General features: G+C 37.8%; 2 protein-coding genes across 2 annotated transcripts in view; one reads left to right on the forward strand and one right to left on the reverse strand.

The window, feature by feature from the left end:
• Window positions 1-4,014: 4,014 nt before the first annotated feature.
• On the reverse strand, window positions 4,015-5,834 carry LOC140922763 (uncharacterized). The gene has a single exon (XM_073372784.1). The coding sequence runs from the start codon at window positions 5,559-5,561 to the stop codon at window positions 4,818-4,820; it is 744 nt and encodes a 247-aa protein (XP_073228885.1). The 5' UTR covers window positions 5,562-5,834; the 3' UTR covers window positions 4,015-4,817.
• A 2,397-nt stretch (window positions 5,835-8,231) lies between these two features.
• Window positions 8,232-26,638, forward strand: part of LOC140922768 (intraflagellar transport protein 122 homolog) — a 39,978-nt gene continuing 21,571 nt past the window's right edge. Inside the window, exons 1-17 of the mRNA XM_073372791.1 lie at window positions 8,232-8,471; window positions 8,806-8,872; window positions 12,737-12,821; window positions 16,941-17,019; window positions 17,740-17,816; window positions 18,477-18,543; window positions 19,474-19,540; window positions 20,558-20,631; window positions 21,427-21,502; window positions 22,311-22,403; window positions 22,978-23,076; window positions 23,730-23,806; window positions 25,384-25,445; window positions 25,522-25,580; window positions 25,744-25,818; window positions 25,936-26,004; window positions 26,101-26,144. Coding sequence (XP_073228892.1) covers window positions 8,404-8,471; window positions 8,806-8,872; window positions 12,737-12,821; window positions 16,941-17,019; window positions 17,740-17,816; window positions 18,477-18,543; window positions 19,474-19,540; window positions 20,558-20,631; window positions 21,427-21,502; window positions 22,311-22,403; window positions 22,978-23,076; window positions 23,730-23,806; window positions 25,384-25,445; window positions 25,522-25,580; window positions 25,744-25,818; window positions 25,936-26,004; window positions 26,101-26,144 — 1,238 coding nt within the window. The 5' untranslated portion in view covers window positions 8,232-8,403. The remainder of the gene's footprint in view (window positions 8,472-8,805; window positions 8,873-12,736; window positions 12,822-16,940; window positions 17,020-17,739; window positions 17,817-18,476; window positions 18,544-19,473; window positions 19,541-20,557; window positions 20,632-21,426; window positions 21,503-22,310; window positions 22,404-22,977; window positions 23,077-23,729; window positions 23,807-25,383; window positions 25,446-25,521; window positions 25,581-25,743; window positions 25,819-25,935; window positions 26,005-26,100; window positions 26,145-26,638) is intronic.

Consider the following 26,638-nt stretch of genomic DNA (forward strand, 5'->3'; position numbering starts at 1 on the left):
CAGTCTTAAATATCCTAAATAAATATCCTCAGTTGACCAAGGTGATTTCAGGGCCTCGTGAAGACCAGCTATTAATTTTTGTCAAAAAAGCGTTGTTTCGGTTTGGTCTTAAGTTACATATGCTACTTTTCGAGCTTAACTTAAACAAGGTTAGGAGGACATGAAAAAAAAAAAAAAAATCGCTAGGCTAGGTATTTTACTTCATATTACTTCGAAATGTAGATGAGCTAAGACCAAAACAATTTCTATTTTAAGCCGAGCGTTTTAAGAACTTTATGTGGAAATATCCAAATGGCTTTAGTTCATATAACTTGTACTGATATATCTAACGCAAAACAACAATCAATTGCAAGAGCATCAAGAAACGAAGAAAAATGAAATGAAAAAAAGCTCTTTTGAGCTTTTACAGAAACTGTATGATTGCACCACAAACCGCCGGATAAAGATTATAGGATTGTCAAATATAATCAACACGGAAAGATATTTAATATGTATATAAAAAATTGGCCCTAACCTTCAGACGAAAGCTGGCGTAGTATCCCAATTACACAGGACTTCGTGAGTTGAGAATAAACTGAAGACGGTCAGAAAGGCAGAAAAACGTTTTCCCCGTCAATCGAAGTTTCATTCGCTGAAGAACAAACGTACATGTCAAATTGAATACGATGACCGACCTTTCTGGGCGAAATTGTTACTAATTTGTGTAATTTGGGGGGATTTCTTTGATCATTATCATTGGCAGAGTTTTGTCCAGGAAAGATATAGGTGTTAACTAATTATTCTTTTTTTCAATATTTTACCTACAACGTGTGCCACGATTAACGCTTTCAATCCAAGTTTTCTTTCAAAGGAGTTCCGAAATTACGAGGTCTAATTGCACATGCGCAGACAACAAAGTAAAACTTCTTAGTTTAGCAAGTAGATTGTCATATTTTCACAGTAATTTAAAAAAGCCGCTCGATCGTCACACGATGTAAATTTGCGACATCATTTTTGTGTAAGCCACTTGTCACATATAAGTAAAAAGGCAAAGATCGAAAACTAAGATAAATTGCGCCAATTTTTTTTTGAGTCTGGTTTTGGATCAGATAAACTGAAAACAAAAGAGCGATATTGAAAAAGTGATTAGAATTTAACTGTTGTAATATTTCTGCCTAATTCAGTGATAACTCAATATTTCTGTTTTCGATTTTTTATTTTGCCTCGTTATGAGAATGTCTTGCAAATTCTGCCAAAGACTCAAAGACTTGGCAGCGATTTAGCTATATTTTAAATCAATTTTTTTTCACAACTGACAAAATAAGGAATTGGATAAGTTTCTGTTCAGTGTGGTATAGGTCATAAAGTGATATTAGAGTGACTATGTTTGCAAGTTCCCTAAAATGGCGAGATAAAAGATAGCTTTGTTTTCGCTTATCAAATACTTTTGGCAAATCTTGTATGGGAAAACGATAGCATCCTTACTTGATAACTGATGAAATATATTTCTTCACTGCTCGCAGTACAACTAACATTGTATAGAGTTAAAACTTCGTGAATTCTACTCGGATAAGTGCAACCGATCTTCACATGTTGGTTTACTGAAATTAAGTAAAGGAATGTTCATCAAAAACTAATGAACAAACGTGCCGTCTTCTGGTTTGAGTTCCTGGCCCTTCATCAGTGGAGTTACAAGTACGTTGGAAACGCCGCAAGGTCTGCATACGCCATGGAAGAAGAAATAAACACTCAAAAAAACTTAGTAGTGCGCGCGGCTCTCTGCGCGACCTAGAGGAAACGGAAGTTGGAGTTTAAGCCACGTGAAATTGTCTGCTTTGCTTTGAGACGTCGAGTTAATTTTAAGATAAGTAATCTGATTTCAGTGAACCAAGAGCCACAATGGTCCCATTATGGCTCTTGAGTGAACATAAAATTGTTTTTCGCGTTATAAGAACGTGTTGGAAAATGTTGAAATTTTAAATATGAGCTTAGACGTTAACTTTTTCATGTAAAGGAGAAATCCTAGCCTTGAGAAAGAAAGCTGGAAGATGATTCTCTAACGGCATTGTTTCCATGGACACGCTGCGTACATACCCAAAACTGAGACTATTGAAGCCGGAGGCCTGTTTTAGAGTGACACGTTTCAGTGAATATGTGAAGGCATTTTTTTTTTCGAAAAAATTAGCGTTTTACATGAGTTAAAAAGCTAAATGGTCATGCCTCACAATTTGTCGAGTCGTGTTCTGCTCTTTAAACTATGCAATGACCGAATTATGCCATTGGGTAGTTCTGAATTTTTTTTGTCTCGTGTATAGATATTTATGGCAGGACCGCGTCTTAATTTTACGAAAACATTAAAATCTGAATTTTATTGAACAAAGCATTGGAATGTAGAAAAATCTAAAACAAATGTAAAATTTGTACGTACGGGCGTTCCTGTTCCGCGAGACATGCAATTCTTGAACACTTATAATGCCCCATAATACATAAAATGAAAAATATAGGACTTTTAAATATACTTTCCTTAGTTAACGACGTTCAAACTTGTGAGGTTTCTGCTCAATTTAAGGGTTAAATTTCCTGCTGTATAGATACGTTATTGTTACAAATCAATTGCAAACACGAAAATTTAAAAAAGAATTCGCTTTGTATAGTGAACTGTTTGTAATTTGCATCTGTCCCTCCACTAACCTTTGACCAGTTTTCTGCCAAGAGAAAAAGAATACAGTATCTCTTCTGCAAGTCCACAGAGAAATTCAGTGCTTTGAACAAAATCAGCTCTGGGCCTCACAGCTGGATCCTATTCTAAACCTGGTTACCGCATTTAGGATTTGAATTAAAATTTTATGACTCTTTCCCGCAATTACGAGGGTTCTAGTTCCGTAGGAAACAGCCGACAAAAAAAAGAAAAGAAAACGGACGCAGTTGTGCACACCACTAACGTAAAACCTACGGGGGCTTTAAGCCTTAAAACTCAGAATAAAAGATTACTCACTGACAACTGACTGCTATGGAGACAAGAACGAATCGTGACAGTGATTTATGCCGTACACTACTGAGGAACGTTTAATCCTTTCACTTCACCTCTCAAAATATTTCACCGACACTTTCAAGTTAAATTTCTCGCTTTTACATATCAATCAGTGAAACTCTGACCACCCTTGAAAAAAACAGTGAAATAAAAAGAAATCGTTTATAGTGATTGTTTCAAAAAGTAAAAGAATTCTATATTCCTCCTAATTGAAAGAGCTGGACTTAATGATTTTATCATTTCTTCAAATTGGCATCATACAAAAATCTTGTTATACCACTACAAATTAGTTTCAATCCGGGATGGTGCTTATACAATCCACAATTTTCCGAATTCTTGAAACTAAGCCTAAGCCAACATATGTAAGAAATAGTAACAATTATATAACACATAATTGAGGATTACTTAGGAACATTTTCACTGAAAAGTTTGTGTCACCTCGAACATACCGCAAAATCATTACAAGCGAAAAGGATTTAGGTTAAAGCAACTTTCATTTGACGAGTAGAAGAGGTTCTTTAGTTAGGTTAAATTTTCTTTCCGCCAAAATCTTGACAAAACAACTTGAACTGAAAACTCCGGAAAACTGAATAATTTCTCGGGGGAAGGTGACGAGGAAGCTTTTGTTTCTTTTAATCAAGGATTAAACTGTCGTATTAACTGTTTTAAGAACCGTCATAAATCCTGATGACATAAGACCGTACGATGACAAAAGAAATCTTGCGTACCCAACAGCATTGGAACTTATCATATGATTTTTTTTTATCCAGAAAGGTTTGCAAGGTGTCATGTTTTTAATCAGTAAAACTTACTTTAAACAACGAGCTTATTTGAACTAAAAAAATGCTCTTGATTAACCAATTCTCCGAGATATATATTTGTGTTAAAAATACTAAACTAGAACTTTTCAGTTTCTCAATTTCTCGTCTGTACTGCGCTCTGATCAGAAAAATACCCGTTCCGATGGTAGCAGTTTCCTCCATGTATCTAAGGCAATAACGAAATTACCAGAAATGTCCTCACCTTCAATTTTTTATCCGTTTATCCGTTGTCTCCCATATTCAGTAGCTACATTCTCAGTAAGCTAACGCTGTTATCAGTCTTCCTCACGGAAAAACACCCACAGTTTTATGTTGGTCAAGTTTTTGGTTTCTCAACCTTTAATTTGACACCTCGCAATTTAGGCACCAGTTGTAAAAAGCATACTAGACGAGGTGATTGAGTTTCCTTGGTATTTTTTTTGCCGAACAATACTTAGGGTCTACAGGTAGCCCAACTCGAAATATCAGCGTCTGCAATCTTGTTTCCAGAGTCCCCTCTCTTTCTTCCTGGGAACGAGGTTAGAGCAGTAGACCTTTTTACCCATACGGCGGCCATATTGAATTAATTCGATTTAAAGAGTATTATAGGATGCCCAGGGGGTATGAGCACATTTCGTTTGTATTTTCGAGCGCTTTTCGGGACATTTTTTCTTAAAGTTTTCTTAGAATAGGATTGTAATGAGAAAACAGATCCTTGTGCCGTGTTTGGATGTAAAAATGATCGCTTTTCCACTGAATCGTACTGCTTAGTAGCTTCTCTTTGAATTATAACACTTAGGATTTCATCCACAGACTCAAACGTTAGAACCATGATATACAGCAAATACTCAGTAGCTTTCAATTTGAATAATTTCATCCACAGACTCACAAGTTAGTGAAAGCAAAGAGAGTTATCGGTCATGTAGCTTTTTTTCCCTCGATATTGCTAAGTGACCTACTCGTGAATAGCAAGACAAACTTAAAAACTATAGATTATTGCGTCTTTGTCAGAAGATTTCCCTGGAATAATACGAAATTCTCTCTTTTCTTAACTCTTCAACTTTCATTTTAATGCGGTCAGTAGCGATGTTGACTTTCGGAAATTCTTGAAGTACTTTATCCATGTTCCTACTCAAATTGACTACTTCTCTTTCAACATCTTCAAGACTAAAATGCTTCACATGATTTGGCGAACCAAGAATATCTTCGGAATTGGTCGTGATTTGTTCGTGCATGTTCGGTATCAGCTCGTCATGACCCTCAGTATCTTGTGATTGCCTTTCAGCTATCTTTTTCTCAGACACGTCATTGTTGATATTCGCCATAAATGCTAAATTCTGCGCACTTCCTTTTTGTTTCTGTAATTCCACGTTAGGTTCTTCTTTGTGTCCAATAATTCCATCGTTGGTCGGCAAAGAACCTTTCCTGCTTCTTCCGTCCGTTTTTGAAGACTTGACATTTTCTTTTAGGGCCGCTAATATCTGCATCGCTTGTGGCGATTTTTTCCCTTGCGATATTTTGCGTGGAATAGAGGATTTTCTCTCTTCTTGTCCTTCCAATTCTTTTTTCACTGTTTCTTGATCCGACGCTTCGCTTGCGCTAGCGCTAGTACTTGTAGAGGAATCCGATTTAATATTTGCGTTGTTCGCGAGGGCAAAAGCCAGCCGTTTTCGTAACGATTTAGCTGCTTTTCCTTGGCCTGTAAGTGACACTTTTCTTCGTGTGCCTTGTTTATCCGTTTTGTCCTCCATGTTTAACGAAATACTACCTTTTTCGTCACTCAGTAAACGCGTATTCTACTTGAACTTTGCTTCCTCCTGTAGCACCTTGGATTTATGTTTCACTTTGATCGGTCCAACATCTCGGTCCAACATCTCTGAAGAAAATACGTCGCTCTTTATTTCACGAGGTCAATAAAATCCATATCTCCCTGAATTTCAATTGACTCGTGCGTGGTATACATTTCAGTGTTATTTGCCTTTGCCGCACAAGACCTTGTTTCAAAACAAACTGTAAAATAATACGGAAAAATTATGAACTGCACGCGACCATGGCTATCGCCACTAAAATGTTCCGTATATGGCGTTACTCGCTGAAATTTAAGACGAAAAAGAAAAACAAATCACTTAAAATTTGGACAATTTTGGACTTCCCATTTTTTAATTACGTGACGTCTTCATGTCTGGTTTCATGACATCCATTTATTAAAAGAAAGAGAAACAATCTTAACTGTTCACTAGTGGTTTTAATCTTAAGTGAAAATCTGAAAACTAATATACGAAAACAGAAAAGAATTATTAACTTAACTGATATCATTCAGTCGCAAGCTACATTTCCTGATTTCAATGGTTACGCTTCGCCTTATCTATATTTTAATGCGACAAATATTACTAATAGCTGTCGAACTGAAAGCATATATATGTGCAAATTATACTGGGAATCGAAAGTTTGTTTATTGACCGGAGCAATGTAAGCTTATCTGTGTAAACGTAGGTCGCGAGTTTAACTGCCGGCCTAAAGCGTTTAACTTCTTTGTAATTTTTAGCAATATCTGATGTCGTTTTAAAAAATTCCAGCCTTTTTTTAAAATAAAAAGAAATAATAGCAATCCATTCACCGGTACCATATTTCAAACTGGTAGTCATATTTGTCAAGGAAAAGAGCAAAAACTGTCACCCTTGGCACAAATCGTTCAGACATTCGTGAGCCATATTTCTTGTAACATATGGTCAACAGATCGTGGGAATGGATGACTGTAAGCCTTTGAATATTCTGTGGTAGGAAATATGGGTATGAAATTATAGGAGATTTTAAAAAATCAGGAAAAGGTCATTTGTGCGCTTTGTCGCTAATAAAAAGATTTCAAATCGGACACAATTTTTATCCTCTTATACCAACGCCCAATAAGTACTCCTGATCCAAAACTATTAGGAAAAATAATTTCGAGGACAATCATTGACCCTTTCACAAGCAAAGTCAAAATTTGACAAAATTTCCAAAAAGGGTTTCACTTGAATGGTCACCCCGCGGAATTTCTTAAAAGTTAGAGCCACCTTACAAGACTTATACTACTACATAAAAAATTACTGCAATTTGATTGGCTTAGAGCAGTGGTATTTCAGCTTAATTTGAAATACCTACATGTGAAAATTACAAACCTTTTGTGGGTAGTAGTATAAACAAATAATAGCATGATTTGTACGTGATATTTGACATAAATACCACTAGTGATATTTCAAAATTGTCTCAAATTTCACTCGCCTAACGGCTCGTGAAATTACGTATAACAATTTCGAAATATCACTCGTGGTATTTATGCCAAATATCACCACAAATGATGCTATTACCTATACTAATCCGATTGGTGTATGACAACTTGGTCTAAACTTCCTCGTAATAACGTGACGTTCTGTGATCACATTAATTGTGGTTTTGGCTGATTTTTGTTGTTTTTCAAAGCTATCAATATATAGCTGTGATTCTAGATCACCCAGACTTTTTATCCAGTTTGATTTCGATCTCCTTTACTTTTTTAAATGAAATTGAAATACCTGTTAATTTGATATAATTATAAATCTGTTTTTCCACATCTGTCAAATTTAAGTCCTCGGATTCGTAAATTTTTCATTTTATTACTTTGTATATCTCCACACAAACGCGGAGATTTTCAATCTAAATACTCTTTTTTAAGAGTATTTAGATTGATTTCTTTACTTCCATTTAGTCAGGTACAATCAAAGTACCTGACCAAAGCATAAGATCTTTAAGCAAACTAAATTTTTTGTTTAATGACAATCCCTCATAAATCAGGAAAATAGAATAGTTATAGCCAAGTAATTATTTTTAAACGACAATTAACTTAACTTGACCGAAGTCAACTAAAAAGAGCAATATTTAATCCCCTGGAATGTTTTTTTTTCATACTCTCCCAGGTAAAATTATGAAAAAATCTGTTTTTCAGCCTTCGTGTCCAACTGGTACGATCGATATTGGATTTCAAAGATGGTTTTGTTTCCGCATTTCATATTCAAACCAGCGCGGTGCTTCTTGAATTTGACCTTTCGCATTATGAGGATTAAACTCTTAAATATGAAAGATTCATTAATACTTGAAGAATAGATGCGACCCCGCAAAGACGTTAGCAATCTTGAAAATCATGCAAAATCTAATACGAGTCAAGGAGAAGGAAATGCTTCCAATTAGATGATAAAAATCAATTACATTTAAATAATACATAGGCTGATTGCGGAAAGAAGCCACTTTCCAATTAACCTTCTGCCTGCCTTAAATTGTTTACAAAATGAAATTTTAGATTTTTTCGGGATCTTAAGAGTCCAAGGATAAATATGTAAATACTTTTGGATTTAAATTGTTTTGAAGGTCATGTCATTCAATAGTTTAGGGCAATGCGATGCTCGAAATGAAATACCCGCGCCGTGATTTTGTGGAATTCCAGACGGCTATGCACGCTGCCCAGGCCAAGCAGTCACTATTCTTGTCTTTCACGATCTATTACTAAACCGCTGTCGTTGTTGAGTTGTATATAACGTGACCCAGTGACGGTCTGTTGTTAAAGAAGTGTTAGATTTGACAATGGCCTTAGCGAGAGTTAATCGATTATGGCTCGACCAAGTTGTGGATAGATCAAAACATAGCCAATGGTGAGTGTAGATTTTTAATGTCTAGAAAACCTTGTCAGTATTAAAAAGACACTTGATTCATTTGACCTGATTTTCAAACAGGCCCATGGCCTAATTGGACTCCGTGGATGAAATACTTAGACACAAGTAAACTAAAAGCTTCACTAATCAAAGTTAAGGGGCCAGTTCTTCTCTATTCATATCTCACAAAATAACGTGAAAAAATAGGGAACACTCATTTTCTTCTGACAGAGAGATGATTTAAAGGTGTTTAAAGTGCTGACGGCTTAAAGCCGTTTATAAGAACCGACTGACAAGAAATTGCCTTCCTCGATTTCTTATTGTCGTTTTGTAGGATCTATGACCTTGTTTTCAGTCCCGATGGATCTTGCATTCTCGTGGCTGCAGGAAACCTTATTTTGGTAAGTGCATTTACAAATGGATAAAAAAAAGTAAAATGCCGCTTGTAATGATTATGCAGGTTCTTCTTGCTCGCGTGTTTGTACAGTGGTACACTTTTGTTTGACAACTTCCCGTGACTGTCATCTACTTGTCATAATTTCATAAATGTTGTTGACTGATTAATGGATCATCGCAACAGAATCTCCTCGCAACACGCGATTTATTAGATCCGCTGTAAAGAAAGAAAACTTTAATAGTTGAGCTCGAAGCACGAAAATTCACACCAGCTTTTGAAATGAATCACAGTTTTGTTAGAAACAGACATGGTCTCTTGGGAATGTACATTGAATCTCGCTTTTCTTCGTGCCTTAAGGCCTAATGCCATGTGCCATTATCTTGATTAAAGTGAATGTCTGTGGCTTTTTAGGGTCGTAGACTTAGGAACCGAGGATAGTTCTCCTAGGTATGTGGCCTCTTAGAGGGTATAGTGTTTAAAACGTTTTGGTCTGAAAACGAGTATAGGCTTTGTCCATAATGGTGTGAAATCTGGTGTGGTTTTCAGGGGAACCATGAGGGAGTATAAACGTATTTGTCTCAGCTTTCAACTTCCAAAAGACCGTTTTGTGTCAAAGTACCAAATAATAGAAAGTTCGTAGACATTCGTGAAAAAAAGTATTCTCTCAGACAATATAATGGGCTGGCAAATCAAGTACAACCTTTAAAAGTCAGGCATGAAAGTCGCGCGAAAGGTGCGTGGATAACGCAATTGGTTTCCCTAATACTTATCCGATGGATAGCGCTTTCCATCTTTTGAACAACCGGCGCCAGGTCTGAAAAAGGGTGTGAGTCAGGGTCAGTGGAGAACCGGGTGGCACTTCCGGCACCCTCACCTCAAACCGCCCGAGAGTACTCGCCCGGGAGTCCATTACAGTAAGAGCCACAAGTATTATGGGTTAAGATATATCTTCAGTTCAATCTTTGTTGAATTTTGGATACTCTTGTAAACTATGTCGTGTTAACTAACAATTCGTTTAGGCTATCTTCACACGGCACTGCAGGACGAATTTTTCACTGGCTGAACATTCGTGCATTTAGGTCAATGTTACATTGATATGGAACCAACGTAACACAAAGTGTCCTATCAAATTCTTCTGCCGGTCGAAAATTCGTCCTTAATAAGGTTTAGTAGTACATTACAATAAATCGTAGTTGAAAATATAATTTCTTTTCATTCCCAAAATTTTGTGGGACGAGGCTTTTTTATTGAAATTAACCTGTCTTCTGTCATGCTTTGTGTCTTCTGTGGATTAAACCCAGACAGGGGGGAGTTTAAGAGGCAGTATTCACAGGCTAAGGACTAGTGGGCAGCTTCTTTTATCAGATCTCTTGATATTTTCAGCTCTACAAAAAGCGCGTCTCCAATCCTGAACTCCTGCAGACATTTCCCTGTTTCTATGCTTGGCAATTACCCTGTATAAATCCCTCTCCCCTTTCACGAATCTCGGGTCAAAAATTCATACTTGACCTGCATTCCTAAGGTCGAGCTTGTACACAGTAAAGTACGGCCTCTTGCCTTATGATGTTCATGTTGGTTTATACTGTTTCAAAAACGAACTACTGCAATGATAAGGGATGTAGGAATAATGAATATCGATTCCAGATTTATACCTTGTCTGGAAGTGGTAGCCCTCTATTCTGTCAGTTTCTTTTTCTCTTCTGATGTTTCTAGAAAAAGGAGAAAAAATATTTCGTTATTTTAAGACCCGTCTCTTTGATGCGGTGCTTTACAGTGAGGTATAATAAACTCCTTCGTGCGCTCAGGTGCAGGACGGAAAAATAACAAAACTTGACATTGTTCTGTGATACTTTTAAGTGAGGGCAACACAGTGATAACAAACTTCCGTTGGCCAGCAGCCGAGCTCTACTTATCGCGACTTTAATTTATGGCGCAAACTTATGCTATGATTGGAATTTAGACCTGACTCCTTAGGTTTCCGCGCAATAGCTTGATAGTAATCCTTAGAGACGAGAAACTGGGTGAGAAAAGAGCTTCAAGAAAGTGGATTCCATTAAAACGTTTCTGGAATACTTACAGACAAGTACAGTGCATTGTGATTTAAAAGGTTAAGTTTATTTACCGAACTTTTTATGTCTCAGGAAGTCCTGTTCAGTTGTGGTAGGGCTAAGGTCACTGTAATATAAAGAGGAATTGCGGCTATCTAAAAACGCCAAACATGATCTTGCCGACTTGTAACGCTTGCCCCGTACAACAGATTCACGGCTAGAATACATCTGATTTTTTCTCAGTTCTAGGATCGCAGAGAAGATAAGTTTTTACTCCATACGGTTCGCTCCTTTTCTTGCTATATAGAAGCGTTTGATCTGCCTCTTGTGATACGAGCGGGTGGTACGGATACAGTGAAAGAAGGCAATTAATCAATTTTATGGTAGAAAAATCATTAAAAACATATTACTTGTCCGAAAATAAAATTATCGATACCGGAAAGGGGGGGCTTATTTGAGAGGGGAGGGCTTAATAGAGGATTTACGGATTTACGGTAAATTAGTCCATTCAAAAACTATGCTGGTTTATTTCTCCTAGATGGATAAAAAACAAAGTAGTGACGTTTATTAATTGACATCATTAAAAATCTTCAAAGCGTTGATTGGTGGTAAAAATTTCGATTCAATAGCACTCCTGTTTTATTTCATTCGTGCGTAGATAAAGTATATTTCTAAACGTTATCAGCAAAAAAACATGCCCCATAAATCAGAAGACATCAAGTCTCTTAACATCTGTCGACACAACATATATCACTTTTGCTGCAAGAATAGTAAAAGGCGGCTTTGATCGTCTTCTTTTGTATCAAAATCTTAGGTGTAAGGTGACATCTTGTTTGTCAAAAACAGCTTCTGTGCACGTCAAGACCCTTTGGACATAAAGTCAAACCATAAGAAGCGCGAACAACCTCTTAAACCACCTTTGACCTTACGACAAAAGAGGAGTTGAAAACACCAGCTAATGTCGTTTTCGTGAGGATCGATGGACGAAAGCGGAGGTTTTCGATTACCGATGATGTCATTCTTTTACACAGCGCATGCCCTGTGAGGGATACTCTGGTATTTCCGTCGTTTGGGCGTTTTGGGCGAAAAAGATTTGAATACGCTTCAAGTGGACGCGTAGTTTTTCGAAAACGGAGAGTTTTAAGACATCCAGATATGTGCGGATGAAGGCTAAGCAGAAAGACAAACTTATTGCCTGTGAACACCCACCCTCTCCCCTCAGAAAACATCCGAAAAGAGGAAGCTCCGATTTTTCTGAAGGGGGGGGGGGGTAGGGGGTGCTGTACACAGGCTAGTAAACAAATAGACTTTAATGGGGTAGGGGAAGGGTGAAGTATCCTTCCTTTATGATTATAAATTCATGTCCTAGAATTTCAAGGCTTTTGCATGCTATTGGGTTAGCTCCGGGTGTTAGCTCCATGATATAAATCGGGCTTCTCTTCCCCCTTCCCTCTTTTGCTCCTTCCACGCGGGGTAAGGCCAACTTTGTAAACAAAGAGAAACAAAATTGAATGTTTTTTAATTAATTAAGATAACCTCCGTCTCTCTCTGGCGTCTTCTAGAACAAAACTGGACCATTATTTTTTAAATTTAATTGATGTTAATCTCGTCCCCAGGGCTTTACCGGAGAGGAAATGGGAAAAGCCCTGGGGACGAGGTTGAATTGATCCGAAAAAATTTTGGCTTTTTAAAAAGATGGCAATTAGCGTGACATAGCCCCTTTCATTCACTGATACCGTGACATCAGACCGCTGCCATGATGACATCACATCTGCATTATCAACACTGCCTTTCTTTTTGTTTTTTTTTTTTTCTTCAAGGTTTACGACACAGCTGAAGGGACCATGGTGGACATGTTAAAAGGGCATAGGGACACAGTTTACTGCTTGGCGTATGAAAGTTCTGGTAAGATGAACGAAGGAAAGTCTAAAAGACTCTTAAAGTAGAAGAATTATTTATAATTTATAACAAGAAAATGTGAGGTTTAAAGGAGATTTAACGCTTTTTAGTGTACTCTTTCAGACCGTATGGTATTTGATGAATACAAACTTGGCAGGTTTATATGTGTATACTTATTGCGGACCTACAACAATTATCGGTTATATACCACAAGTCGCCTCGAACCTCGAGTCCTTTGTTGAGTGTTTAATCCGTGTAATCTGTATTCTTGGAAGCTCATCTGCTGTTTCGCCTCTTCGCACTGTAACTTGAATTTGTGAAGCCCTTGGCATTGTTAGGAGCCCATTACCCGGAGAGAGCAACTCCCATACTAGTTCTCTGTCACCGCGCTTTCACGACCAGTTTATTTTTAGATACATTTAAGAGCACTTTTTGCCGCAAAAATGGAAGCACCCTTGCATGCATTCTTGTAAGATAAGGCAGCATGACGTTTAACTGTCCAATTTTTGTTACCCTATGTTAATCGCAGTCCAAGGAGTTTGGGATTTTTCGTTTCTCATTCCAAAAACTTTTTCTGTCGTTTCGTACCAAAGTCGGTCGTTCATCCTTGCCCAGTTTCGGTCAATTCGAACCCAGATTTTTTTCATTTTCTTACTCTTCACTAAGAAAACACACGTTCTTTAATAATTCTAATTTAATTTCCTTCTTCTTTTTATAGTTAACTTCATACGCTTAAAGTATTTCTAGGTTATCGATTTCGACAAAATTGGGTTTTTAGACAATACAGCTCAGAGGTTATCGAATTCTGGGGCTTCAATGTCGAACGTGAAATGAAAAAAAAAAACACTGAAAAGTGATTTGTGGCTAATGGCAAAAATAAATGGATGAATGAATGCACTGAATAAATGCATGGTTTCTACACTAGTTTTGCTCGATTTAAGTGAAGTGACGGATCAGTCAGTTTGGGAAAGGAATGTGTTCTAATTTTCTAAATTACCAATTTAGTGTACTGTGCACTGTATTGTACGCATAGTAAATCGGTCAGAAAATCCTTAATCGTAATTTCTTTTCCCGTCGATTTTGCGCCAAAAACCAGAAAAAAAAATTTTGCCATCCCATGAATCCCTTCGTGTCTAGAGTTTCGTTTACAATCCCATAAGTCTCTTCGGTCGTCTAAAGTTTTTATTTTGCTTCTTCCATCATGAGAGCGCTACCAACATGGGTCGATAAAGTTCATGATAAGGATAGAGTCGAGCAATGGTGAGATCTGTGATATATTCAGACATTTTTCTTTCGTACAATTCAATTCTGATATGAAATCTTTTCGCGCTGCAGTATTTACGACCTCGCCTTCAAGCCAGATGGTAGTCAGCTTATCGTTGCTGCTGGAAACCGCGTTCTGGTAACTACAGATTTGACTGAAAATTTCCGTATAAATTATGAAATTTTGGTGATCGTTTGCCAAATGTTTTCCCAGGTTTACGACACAAACGATGGAACACTTATTCAGCCACTTAAAGGCCACAAGGAGACTGTGTACTGTGTGGCTTATTCCCGGGATGGTAAGAGATCTGCTAGAAATAGTTCGACCTAATTCGTGATCATGTTCCCCAAACTGATTGATCTGTCTCTTAAATCGTGCAAAACTCGCGTAGAAATTATATTCACTGTATTATCCTATTTTCTTCACGTTCGACATGCGGTTTGAGAATTTGATCGCCTTTTATACTAACTTACAATTTAATTGAAGCCCCAGAATTTCGATAACCCCTCTTGACATTTCGGGAACCGCATTGTCTAGAAACCCAGTTTAGTCGAGATCTAACACCTTCAGATACCTTAAGCGAGTTATTTTTTTTAAACATGATTTTGGTTGGTTATGTCTTACCATGTACGTTAGCAGTTTAATAACTTAAAAACGTCTGCAAAACCGATTTAATACATGTATACATTGTATAAACAGCTGTATTTGGAAGAATTCCAAAACAAGTTGAGGTTGCCCCATTTAACCTTTCAGATCGCTAAAATATCAAAAAGGAGAAAAAATGTTAATGGTGCGGGTTTTTTCTGTCAGTCTGTTAAGAAGTATAACAGGCCATTTAAAGTTATTACTGCTGAAGGGGTTTCATTTGAATGGTCAAACCACATGATTTCATCAACAGTCTCAAATGTTAGTGGGAAAGTGCTGCCCAATGATGTCTCTTATTTGAATGATCACAATAACAGACTTAAAAATACTGGGATAACATAACAGTTGGTTTTCCTGTTAATTGATTAACTGAGTGACACACAGTGATTCACACCACATTCCTCTGATATAGGGTTGTGACCTCAACTTGTGGGGTATAGTCATGGATAGTCATAGAGATAAGCCAATATTGACTTTTGGTTGATTCAGTTTGGGATAGCAAAATAAGAAGATTTTTCAACTGGGGCAAAATAATGGCAAAAAAGTATGTTTGGCGATGAGTCGCCAGTTGTTCAAAGGGTGGAAAACATGAGTCAGTGGATAAATCTCTATCCAGATAGCACAATTGGTTTTTTCTGACACTTATCTGCTGGCTAGTGATTTATCGGATGGATAGTGCTATCCGACATTTGAACAACTGGCACCAGAATTAAGTACTGTAAATCCTCTATTAAGCTCCCTCTCTCAAATAAGCCCCCTCCCTCGAACGAGCCCCCTCTTTTCAGGGGAAGAAAGTTAATAAGCCCCCCTCTCTATTAAGACCCCCCTCCCCTCCCAGTTAGTTATTTTAAGATCCCGAGTTTTGCCTCAGCCCCGGGGATCTAACCTTACGCTCCGCAGCAAGTGCTCTAGCAACTTAGCTCCCGTAAATCCTCTATTAAGCCCCCCCTCTCAATTAAGCCCCCTCCCTACTCCTTCTAATAAGCACCCCCCCCTTTTGTTCAGGAGAAGAAAAGTTAATAAGCTCCCCCCCCTCCCCTCCCCTAATCATTATTCACTAATAAATGATAGACTGTATTAATCAACCACGACTGTAAGACTTCATTTGGACTAATTCAGGATGGTTTATTTACCAACTGGAAGATCGGATTTGATTCTGATCCTCGGCTGCATGACCTAAAACTTTTTGAACTTGAGCTTTTCCACCTTGCATTCTAGTTCTTTATGGAGAACTGATACCATTGTTGGTTTACAATTAAATAAGCCCCCCGTCTCTATTCAGCCCCACCTCAAATGGACTTGAAATAAATAAGCCCCCTGGGGGGCTTAATAGAGGATTTACGGTAGTAAGAGAAATTAGCAGGGGCTTTGCAGCACTCCTGGAACCATCCAAGGAGTTAGACAATTGGTTAAGAAACGTTTTGAAGCCAGTCGAGTGGTTTTCTGGTCACTGTCGTGCTATAAAGAGGTAAAACTTACCACAAACCGGTTTACAGGTCGTACACTTGGCGGCCTTCTGATCCAGATGCAAAATATCAGCTTGCGAAGTTCGGGCATGCGCAGAAAGCAAAATTTCGACATAGTTTTTGGGTTTAAAAGTGACACAGCAGTCTTGACTTTTACTTTTCGCTTTCTCTCCTCCCTTCTTTTTTCGCTTTTCTTGCCTCATTTTTTTTTTCTCTTGCTGGGCATTTAGTAGGCTTCATTTTGGTGGGAAGAGTTTTTAGGAAAGCTTTTAGGATCTTAGGATTAGGTGAAAGGAAAGGTAGGTGGGTAATGGAACAAGATTTTCATGGAGATTTTCAGGTCCTTGTCACGTGGTTTTTTGCTTCTTTCTCCAGTGTCCTTGACTGAATTGTGCTCATTCTGGTATGGTTTGAAAGATCTCTTCACTCTGCACAAGTTAGCGAAGAAAGTTGTCCTTGACCGTTAAAACTGATGATGTCACAAAGGGTAGAAAGGACCTGGATCCACACGGGCGGTTACGGGCGGTTCAGGGGCGAATGGGTTAACAGGGCAGGGTCAAATTTCATGACTAAGGCCTGGTTCAAATGTCGATTTTTTAGTAGTTGCATGTACTGTAATATGGCTTAGAATGGGGTTTTGTTGCCATTAACATTAAACATAGCATTGACTTACACTTATCAAAATTTTAAAAAAATTGTGTCTGTTGATTGCAGAGTAAATATGTTGTTACAATCTTTTGTTTATAACAGGCAAAAGATTTGCATCTGGTGGAGCTGACAAGAGTGTCATCATTTGGACATCTAAATTAGAAGGCATTTTAAAATACACGTAAGTGTTGTAGTTAATTTTTTATCCCAGGTAATTTTTGTTTTTCTTTTGTTTTTGGGTATGGTAAGGTATGTTAATGAATTTGAAACAAAGGAAAAATAAAAATAAAATTATTACCTGAGATAAAAAACTAGTTGTAGCTTTCGCTAAGTGTCTACGAAAGAAAAAGAATTTGCCTACATCACCGGTTTTAGTTCCAATGTTTACCACCGAGAATTTCCATTACAAACACTCCTCGTTCCTACATTTCTGCCATGCTCTTGGCCTTAAAATCGCTCTCATTCTTCTGCTTAGACATTTTTGAACCTTAAACTTGTCGAGTTTCAAACACCAAAAGGGAAATAACATTTATAGCTCAGCACAAACTTGAAATAGCGTGTTGTAGTTCGTACAAATACAGTAGTGTGGCAGAGAGCAATGTCTGAACTTTGAAGGTCTGTTTACAATAAAGGTCATCAAAAGTCACGTGAAACTACATGTGAAATCTAACGCTACTGAAATCTCCAGGGAATCTACACCTTACATTGCACTTACATTACACTTTTCACCACAATCGAGAATACTTCGCGAGGCATTAAGCTGGCCACCTAGCAAGCCGACTGTCTTCGCGAGGCTTGCTTCGCTCGTATTTTTTTAGCCTCAAGAAGTCACTAATTTCATTTTGAAAGAGGGTGCACTAATTCAAACATTTGTGGTAATTACAAAATTTTATTGTTTTAGGCATAATGACTCTATCCAGTGCCTTGCCTACAATCCATTAACTCAACAACTTGCAAGCTGTACCTCCAATGACTTTGGTGAGTGTGTTTGTTATTATTAACAACAAGCTTACAACTTGCAGCAACCTTTATTTATTGCAAGACAGGTTCGAACATGGGCAGTCAAACATGCAGCATCGCTTTTCAACATGTTCTGCAGCAATGTTGAATAAAAAAGTTGCGTGTTTTGTTGCCCATTTTAATGAAACTTTAGATTCATTGTGAAGGTTTCTTCATAATTCAATAAAGGGGCACTTTCTAAGTGAATTGAACCTGATCAGGAAATAGTATGTAAAGTGAGTCAAAGAAGATCAGATGTAATGTTGCCCGGATCCAAATTAGTTATTTCAAAGGAAGCCAATGTTGGAAGAGTTAGGCCTGGTTCAGACGCTGTACTTCACATGAGCTGGATCAAATCCGTATTTAGGCTGACTTAAATTAATTTAGCTAGCTGAATTTATTCAGTCAATGATCTTCATTCCAGCTGAATTAAATTCAAGGAGGGAAAAAAAACATTCATTAAACTACATTATAAAAATTTATGCATTTGGTTTGGCTCATGTGAAGTTCAGCATCTGAATAAACGTTGGTCCACAGCCATTATTCCACGCTGAGCCAGGCGTGATGAACAGCTGAGCAGATTCCTAGTGTATTGTACATGAATGCAAACAATAATTGTTTCTGTGTGTGTTTCTAAAGGTTTATGGTCTCCTGAACAAAAGTCAGTTCAAAAGCATAAAGTGCCCTCGAGGGTAACAGCTTGTAGGTGGGTGCATTTGTATAGTAAATTATGAGAGACTTTCAGCACTGATGACCAGTAGAACTATGTTTACAACTAGTAATATGGAACTTACACACTGTAAGCAACAATGACGACAGCGGTAGTGAAAACGTCGCTAAAAAATGAATTTGTGTCCTTTCCAATTTTTATCACATCTATTTTGACGCGCTCAGTTTGTTGAATGTGGGCGATTTTTCTTTGAGTTGAATTCTTAAGAACTTTAACCAGCTTCAAAAAAAGGGAAATTTGGCGTCCGTCACATGTTCACGTCCTCCATAAAACTTGCATTAGGTGGTTTGACGTTGTAATCGTGCAGTGGACATCAAACTGAAATGTACTAAAAAGCATGAAGAGCTGTTATTTTGCTCATAAAACCAACTGTTTTTTTACATTGTCATTGTCATAACCGAGGCTGAACTCTTGCTGAACCCAGTGGCCCCTGGTACCTAAATCTTGCTCCTCAGGGTGACCACAAAATCTTAGCTTTTTCATAAAAATCCTACGATGGGTACCCTGGATTTCACAGTTTCAGAACACTGGGCCTCCTTCTATTTTTCTTAGAGCACACAGCCTTGAATAACCCAAAGCTAGGAAGTGTGGGCAAAATTCATTGAAGGTTAAAATGCTTTTGCTCACAATGCTGTTATGGGCTGAGTGTATAACTGACCCACTTCAAGTTGTACATGATTTAAATTGTGCTCAAAATGCTTGAATGTTTTCATTAACTATCAATCAATCAGTCAATGATATTTTATTGTTAATCAAAAAGTCAATCTTTCATTTAAGCATGCAGGTGATAGTGAAATTAAATTTTACAATAATATACGCATAAATAACAGGATAACCATGAACTTTCCAGGACATTTGTTGTACAACTGGACTGTTGTGTGTGTTCTGTGTGTCTTTCTTTTTCAGCTGGACAAATGATGGTCAATATTTGGCTCTTGGGCTTTTTAATGGATTCATCAGTATAAGGAACAAGGTACATGCTGTAAAAAAGGATTGTTCCTATTTAGTTGTAGTAAACTTGCAAATTTATGTTGGAACTTCGTCACTGAGACGTGCAAACAACGTCCCGAAACTACTAGGCGTAGATTATGTTGCGAAAAACAGGGCACTAACCTTGATGTTAAAGGCTTTGCCATTGCTTTATTTCTGGAGTATAATTATTGTTGTTGAAAGAGCAAATGATGACCTCTGTTGGAAAATGTTGAAAACGCTGGTCTGATCAGCACAAAACCCGATCAATTTCTAGTGAAATTTGCCTTGAAAATAACCACAAAATCAGCCGATTTTTGCTGATTGCTTTTTGGTGAAGTTTGCCGCCAAAATTCTAGTGTAATCTGCCAATTTTTCAGTGAATTTGTCCCTAAAAATCTCACGAAATTTGCCGTTTTCTTCTGCGACCTATCAGAAGCCCTTTTTTGTTCTGTGTCTGTGTTTCAATTACAGCTGTAAGTCACCAATCAGCAATCATTTATTATCAAATTTTGATGTAATTTACTGATGTCAAAGGTTAACTATTGCTAATAGAGACCTAAAGATCGAGGGTTAGCTATTTTACTGCAAACAACAAACTGCGGTTTGCGGTTAACAGTTTCACGTCTGCCCATATTTGGGACTTAAGATTCACAAGTGGTAGCTCGCGGCTGCCACATTTGTTTTCATTCATCAACTTTCTTCTACTTTAGCTGATAAATTGTCTTCAAAATTATGTTTTTTGGAAATAGAATTTGATAATCAATGAGCAAAAGAGTTCTAAAAAGTCGTATTTCTTCTCAAATGTGGGGTTGTTATGTATTAGGTGTGAAAAAACCTTGTGGTAAAACACTTACTGCTGGAGCATGGTCTATGCGTACAAACATGAACCTCAAACCACAAACCTGACAGCAAAGCCCTGATCATGTGACTTCTTGATGTTCGCAGTTTGCTGGAAATGCTGAAAAACCTCAATCTTAAGGTCTCTAGTAATTTCTAAATTTCTTTGGATTTTGTTTAGGGTGGTGAAGAAAAGGTTAAGATTGAGAGACCAGGAAATTCTCCAGTTTGGACACTGAGCTGGAATCCTTCCAAGTAAGTTATTAGGAAGTGTCAACATGTGTGTTCCCGTTCCTCTATTTAGCTTCCAGGGTGCTAAATAAAGGAAATACAATCTAATTCTCAGTTTTATTTTTCATTCTGTGGATAAAAAGGAGCAGGCATGGCACATTGTTAAGAGCTCTTGCCTCCCAGCTCTTGTTTGTTTGAATTGCAGCATTGGCATTGTAACTGAGTGTGGTTGAGTTTGTTGTTGATTCTCTTCCCTGCTTCAAGAGTTGTTCCTCCAGGCACATACCCTGGGTTTCCTCTCTCAAAAACCAACTGTACACTTTCCAAATTGAACTAGAAAAAGTGTTTTCAGATAGTTGGGCATGGCACTTAGAGATCGGGGTGCTCTGGCAGCGGGGCAGGAAAAGGAAGGAAACAATTAGGAGTCGAACTTACAACTATGTCTGTGGAATTTGAATTTCACTTCCAATTCCCCTGTGGCTCCCCGTCGACTGAGCTGTCAGATTTCCGCCAATGAGCACAAAGTGCCCTGGAGAACTTGTTCACAGGCTATTCTTGGAACTGTTAACTGTTTAACTCCCATGATCTGTTTAGTAATTCTTTTTTCTGGCTGCTATTTTTGCTCTATTTAAGGGAATTTGGGTTTATATCAAGATAACGTCCTCTATTCTCATAACCTGTCTGCTGGGCAATGTAGTGATAATTTTTATTACAAGGAGAAGTTACATGTAGATCACTTCTGGGAGTTCAAGGGTGAAGTGTAACCCTCACTAAATGAAGTTTTCTTCACCATAATAATTCCCAGTTTTATGTTAACAGAGAAGAGCCATATGACATTTTAGCTGTGGGTGACTGGTCTCAGAAGCTCTCATTTTTTCAGCTCAGTGGAAAACAGGTTAATATTAATGTTTTTTTGGTTGCCTGTGGTTTTTAACTCTACCTAAATAGAAACATTGAATTTGCTTGAAGTTAAACAGGGGTTGCTGTAGTTGTTTCTGATAAGGTATTCTGTATGCATCTTTTAAAAGTGAAACTGCACTAAATGAATGCCACATTTTGTTCTGAGTCATGCATGGTTGCAACAGGTCAGGGGAAAAAAATTTCTTCAAGGTTAGGGAAAATTCAGGGTGTTTCACCAGTTTCAAGTCGGGAAAAATTTAAGTCTTTGAAGGAAGTCAAGGAAAAGTAAAATTTTAAGAGTACATATTTATTATCTTCTCTCTACATTTGTTGTTTTCTAACATTTAAAGTTCTTTTGTACATTTTACAGACATGAATCGTGTCGTATTCATGAAATTGAACAATGAACTGGTGTTGGGTTTTCAAGAGAATCTTGCCATCCTTTTTGCAGATCATGTTAGGGAACTATTGTTCATGTACACTGCATGACTGAGTTGCTGAAAGCATAAAGAAATGGGCAGAGACAGTGGCTGTGAGGGGAGGATGGAGGCCATTATCAGAACAAATTTGTGAAATTGTTAAAAAATTTGGTCAGGGAAATTATATTTTTGTCAGGAAAAAGTTTGGAAACCTCTGGCTGTGGTAACCATGTCATGTACACAATCATCAGCTGTACTTCAAGGGTGTCATGCAGTCAGTTGTTCACAGTTCCTGATGGAGGAAAAGGCTTCTTTGAAAAAGAGTTTTGATACGTTTTAATTTATTACACAGGTGTTTGCTCAAATAATTTATTATTTTAACAGGTTGGAAAGGATCGCCACTTGGGCTATGACCCATGTTGCCTAAGTTTTTTCTCCAAAGGTGAATACCTTGTTATTGGGGGATCTGATAAAAAGGTGAGTTTAAGGCAACCTTCACACTTGATGTCTGGGCATGGTGCCCTAGTACGATAATCTTTGGGTGCTAATGTGAAAACATAACAAATTATTTTCCAGAAAGTAGATGTGTCAGGACCTCTACTCCGAAAAGTCCCCCTGTGCCCGGGGGAACTCCCATATAAAAGTGACGGGGATGCTCGTCAGAAAATTCAAATTAAAACCCTAAGGGAGACCAATATGGGTGTGGCTCCGGCTTAAACTACCCCCAAGGTGTCCAGGCATTTTTTGTAAATTTCTTTATGCACAGTCCTAAGCGATACCTGAATGGACAAATATAGTGACTTTCCAGGCCAAACACCCCAAGTGAGACCAAAATCTGCAATTTACACCCCAAAGTGACACGGCAAGCATCCCTGTCACTTTTATATGGGAGTCCCCCCTGGCCCCTGTGGTTCTATTCTCATAAGCGACCACAAGTCTGTGTATTTTGGGTTGTTGCCCACGGAACGTTTGACTAATTACAGTGATGCTCAAAAAAGGTAAAAACAGGATGACAGTGTTAATGATTTTTTTCGATTTTTTATTTCCCTAGTGTTCTCTCCACACAAAAGAAGGAGTATGCCTAACGTCTATCGGAGAACAACAAAGTTGGGTTTGGTGCTGTAGAGTCAGACCTGATTCTAACTATGTGGTAAGAATTAGATTGCTTCATATGATCTTTTAGTTCATTGTTGTTAAGATGATAATGATGATGATGATGATGATTATAATAGCAAACATTCGATTGAACTATAAGTGCAATATCAAGTATGAGTACGACTTTAAAACTAATCAAGTCACCAGAACTCTCACTTTTCCATGTTGGTGACCAGCACAAGTCATAACGCGACGTAAGAGATAAGATTGGTTTGTCAATTGATTACATGAATCTAGGGCATGTGAACTTGGTCTGATAACTCTACTAGTACTCAATCTCATGCTCATAGTCCAGCCTAAAGGCCTCTAATGAGGATGATGATGTTGGTGATAGAGGATGATAGAGTTGTTGTGCTGCTGATAATGATAATTACGATGGTGATGGCAGTAATAATAGGTTGTTATTAGTGATGAGTTGGTGGGGGTGTCAGTAGTGGTGGTAATGATAGTGACAGTGGTGTTGTTGTTGTTGGCGGCAATGCTGTTGATGCTGGTAATGCCACAAGTGAAAACAAATGACTTGTGATGATCCAAATAATGATTTCCTACAATGACAATGCCAAAAATAACAGTGATGATGATGGAATAGTGAACTCCTATTTTTTATACATTTCTATGTGGTCATATTTTCTGTTCCTTTTTTTGCAGGCCTTGGGTTGTCAAGATGGTACAATAGCATATTATCAACTTATCTTCAGTACTGTTCATGGCTTGTACAAAGACAGGTTTGTTTCTGGCAGCTGGAGATATTTATAACACTTTAAGCCCCAATATCCACATAAAAATTCTCCATACTGATCTCTATACATTTCCTTAAACAATTATTAGTTGAGAGAATTTGATAAAAGATCAAAGCATTTTTTCCTTTGGTGATCCTTTTATTAATTCTCATAACCTAATCTCTTGACGATGTATGGATATCATTATGAGAAAATTGACGTTGGTCACTATTGAGACTTAAAGAGAGGGGCCATGTCACAAGGATATTGCTGTTTTAAATCAATTTTGTGATGAAGTCGTTGGTTGGTACCTTTACCCATACACAAAATGCTCCTGTAGAGTTACGAAGAACTGATGTCAATCAAATTTCATGAGGGAGCACTAACCATAATAGTTTTTGGATGCATAGTATTAAAACTTGAAAAAGTTAGCGTTTCAATCCATGTGCATTTTTGCCATCCAAAGCAACAGATGACAGGAAAAAGTTTCATTGACTAAATACAGTCAAAAATAACAAAATTAGACCATTATTTTTAGAATTAAATGATGCAAAGACACATTTAAGCTTTTCATAAAGATAGCAAAATAATAATAGTACGATTCAGACCCTTATTAACCTCTATACTTGCATTTTGTCTTACTCAGAATAGTGAAAGTGCTTTAAGGCAGATTTCTGTTTCAAATGCTATTTTAAAAGTCAACTTATTCAAATTTTACGTTTTGACCAAAAGGGTTAAGTAAAAATAACTCAGAAGAATGCACTGCCTTTGTTTCACATCTGCAATAGGTGAGACCTTCTTCTTGGAAAAGGACAAAACGGTGAACGCTCCATCTCAGTGCTTCTCTGATATGACTCTTGTGAGATATATGAGAACCATTAGGGATGTAACAATCTCTGGCTGTGATAGCCTATGTACAGCCCCCAACCCCTCCCAGATGGGAGGGAGTGGCTGTACATGGACAAGCCATGGCAGTGACCACCTTAAGTGTCTATCTGTCATGGGTTGCAGGAATAAGTAGGGAGGGGTGGGCACTCACATGGGACATATTAAACTCATCACCAATAGATGAGCATGGGCGTTGGTGCCTTCGAAGTTGGTGGAGCCGGGCAATGCTCTAGCATGAGGAGGAGGTATCCATGGCAACCCTGCGAGCGGCCCCCACCAGGCACCGTCACACTGAACAATTCAGTGGAATACTTACCAACCCAATACTTACCTAGCCCACACCAAGAGGGAGGGAGGGATGGGAAAAACCAAAGCACAAACTGGCAGGCAAACAGCAAGCAATTGAAACAACACTTTGCGAAGAACTGCAAGCAAGCAACTGCGTATATAAGTCACGAGGTGCCCCTGCTGGATACATCGGGCCACCCCTAATATAGCTGGGGAAACAGCTGACCAGCATTGCTTCGAGGTTAACTTTGCCTAAATTACATTTAGCCACATTAAATCCTGTTTTAGCCCACCCCCATTGGTTAGCTCTGTGCCCATTAAAGTAGAATACTATGTTGCTTGGTTTTCTTTTTACAGCATTAGTAAAATTATGAGATCATCAATCTCCTTCTTGTGTTGAATTACAGATATGCTTTCCGAGACAACATGACAGATGTCATTATTCAGCACTTAATCACGGAGCAGAAAGGTATGTTAGTGCAGGCAATTTTACTTTATTATAAATGAATGAGCTTGGGTGTCAACTTTTTTTATTTGTTTCACAGTTCGCATTAAGTGTCGTGACTTGGTGAAGAAGATTGCAATCTACAGACACAGACTGGCTGTAAGTATTGAAATCATCTGTTCATTTTGTCTGCTGATCACTTGTTCTTTCAAACTTGTCAGTTGGTCAGTTGTTCCTTTTTAGACATTTGTTCTCTCACTCAGCTCTTTGCTATTGTGTTCCACAATTATGTTGTTCACTTGTCCATTTTTGCTTCTATCAGGTCCAATTACCTGACAAGATTGTCATTTATGAACTGAACACGGATGATATTTCAGACATGCATTATAAAGTCAAGGTACATTTCTTTTTTTTTTTGTAGGTAATAAACTTCTTTTAGTTTTTTAGTATAGCATGGCATAATATAGTAAAGGCTAAATTTTTTCCCTCTTAATAAATTATTTTCATTTTTAAGGACAAGATTGACCGCAAATTTGAGTGTAATCTTCTCGTCTGCTGTTCCAATCACATCATCCTTTGCCAGGTAAAAATGAAACTTTTAAAGTTTCTGAGATATTTGTTGGTTATCATAATTTTATGATGAATGTTTATTAGAATTATTATATGCTTCTAACCTTAGGAAAGAAGACTCCAGTGCCTGGCATTTACAGGGATCAAAGAAAGGCAAGTATCAGACACAACTGAACCTCTGGTCCATTAAAAGGCCACTATTTAAGTCCCAAATAGTTGTAGCAACAAATTGTAAATGAAACCTCTATTAACCCTTTAAGCTCTAAGAGTTATCAGCGTCAAATTTCTCCTTGCAATATCACTGCTTTATAAATCAGGGTGGTCATGAGAATTACGGACATGATCACACAAGATGAATATAATTGATGCTTCAACAAATTCTCCCCACTCCTTCTATTGAAAACGTATAGGGATAACAAATGAGAATTTGAATTTTGATGTTAGGGTGTAAAGGGTTAAGCAGCCACCTCCATCAAGCATCCATGGACACCTTTTGGCCATCCTGACGAGAGTTATCCCATTGTTGTCACCTCTCAAGTGGTGCTTGATACACTTCAGGGCTGTCACTAAGATTTCAAGTTGCTGGGTAGATACAGTTAGTAAGTGGGGAAGCGAACAGCATTTTCCTTTTGTTTCCTACGAAAATA

Source organism: Porites lutea, chromosome 13 (genome assembly GCF_958299795.1).
Source record: "Porites lutea chromosome 13, jaPorLute2.1, whole genome shotgun sequence".
Taxonomy (NCBI): Eukaryota; Metazoa; Cnidaria; class Anthozoa; order Scleractinia; family Poritidae; genus Porites; species Porites lutea.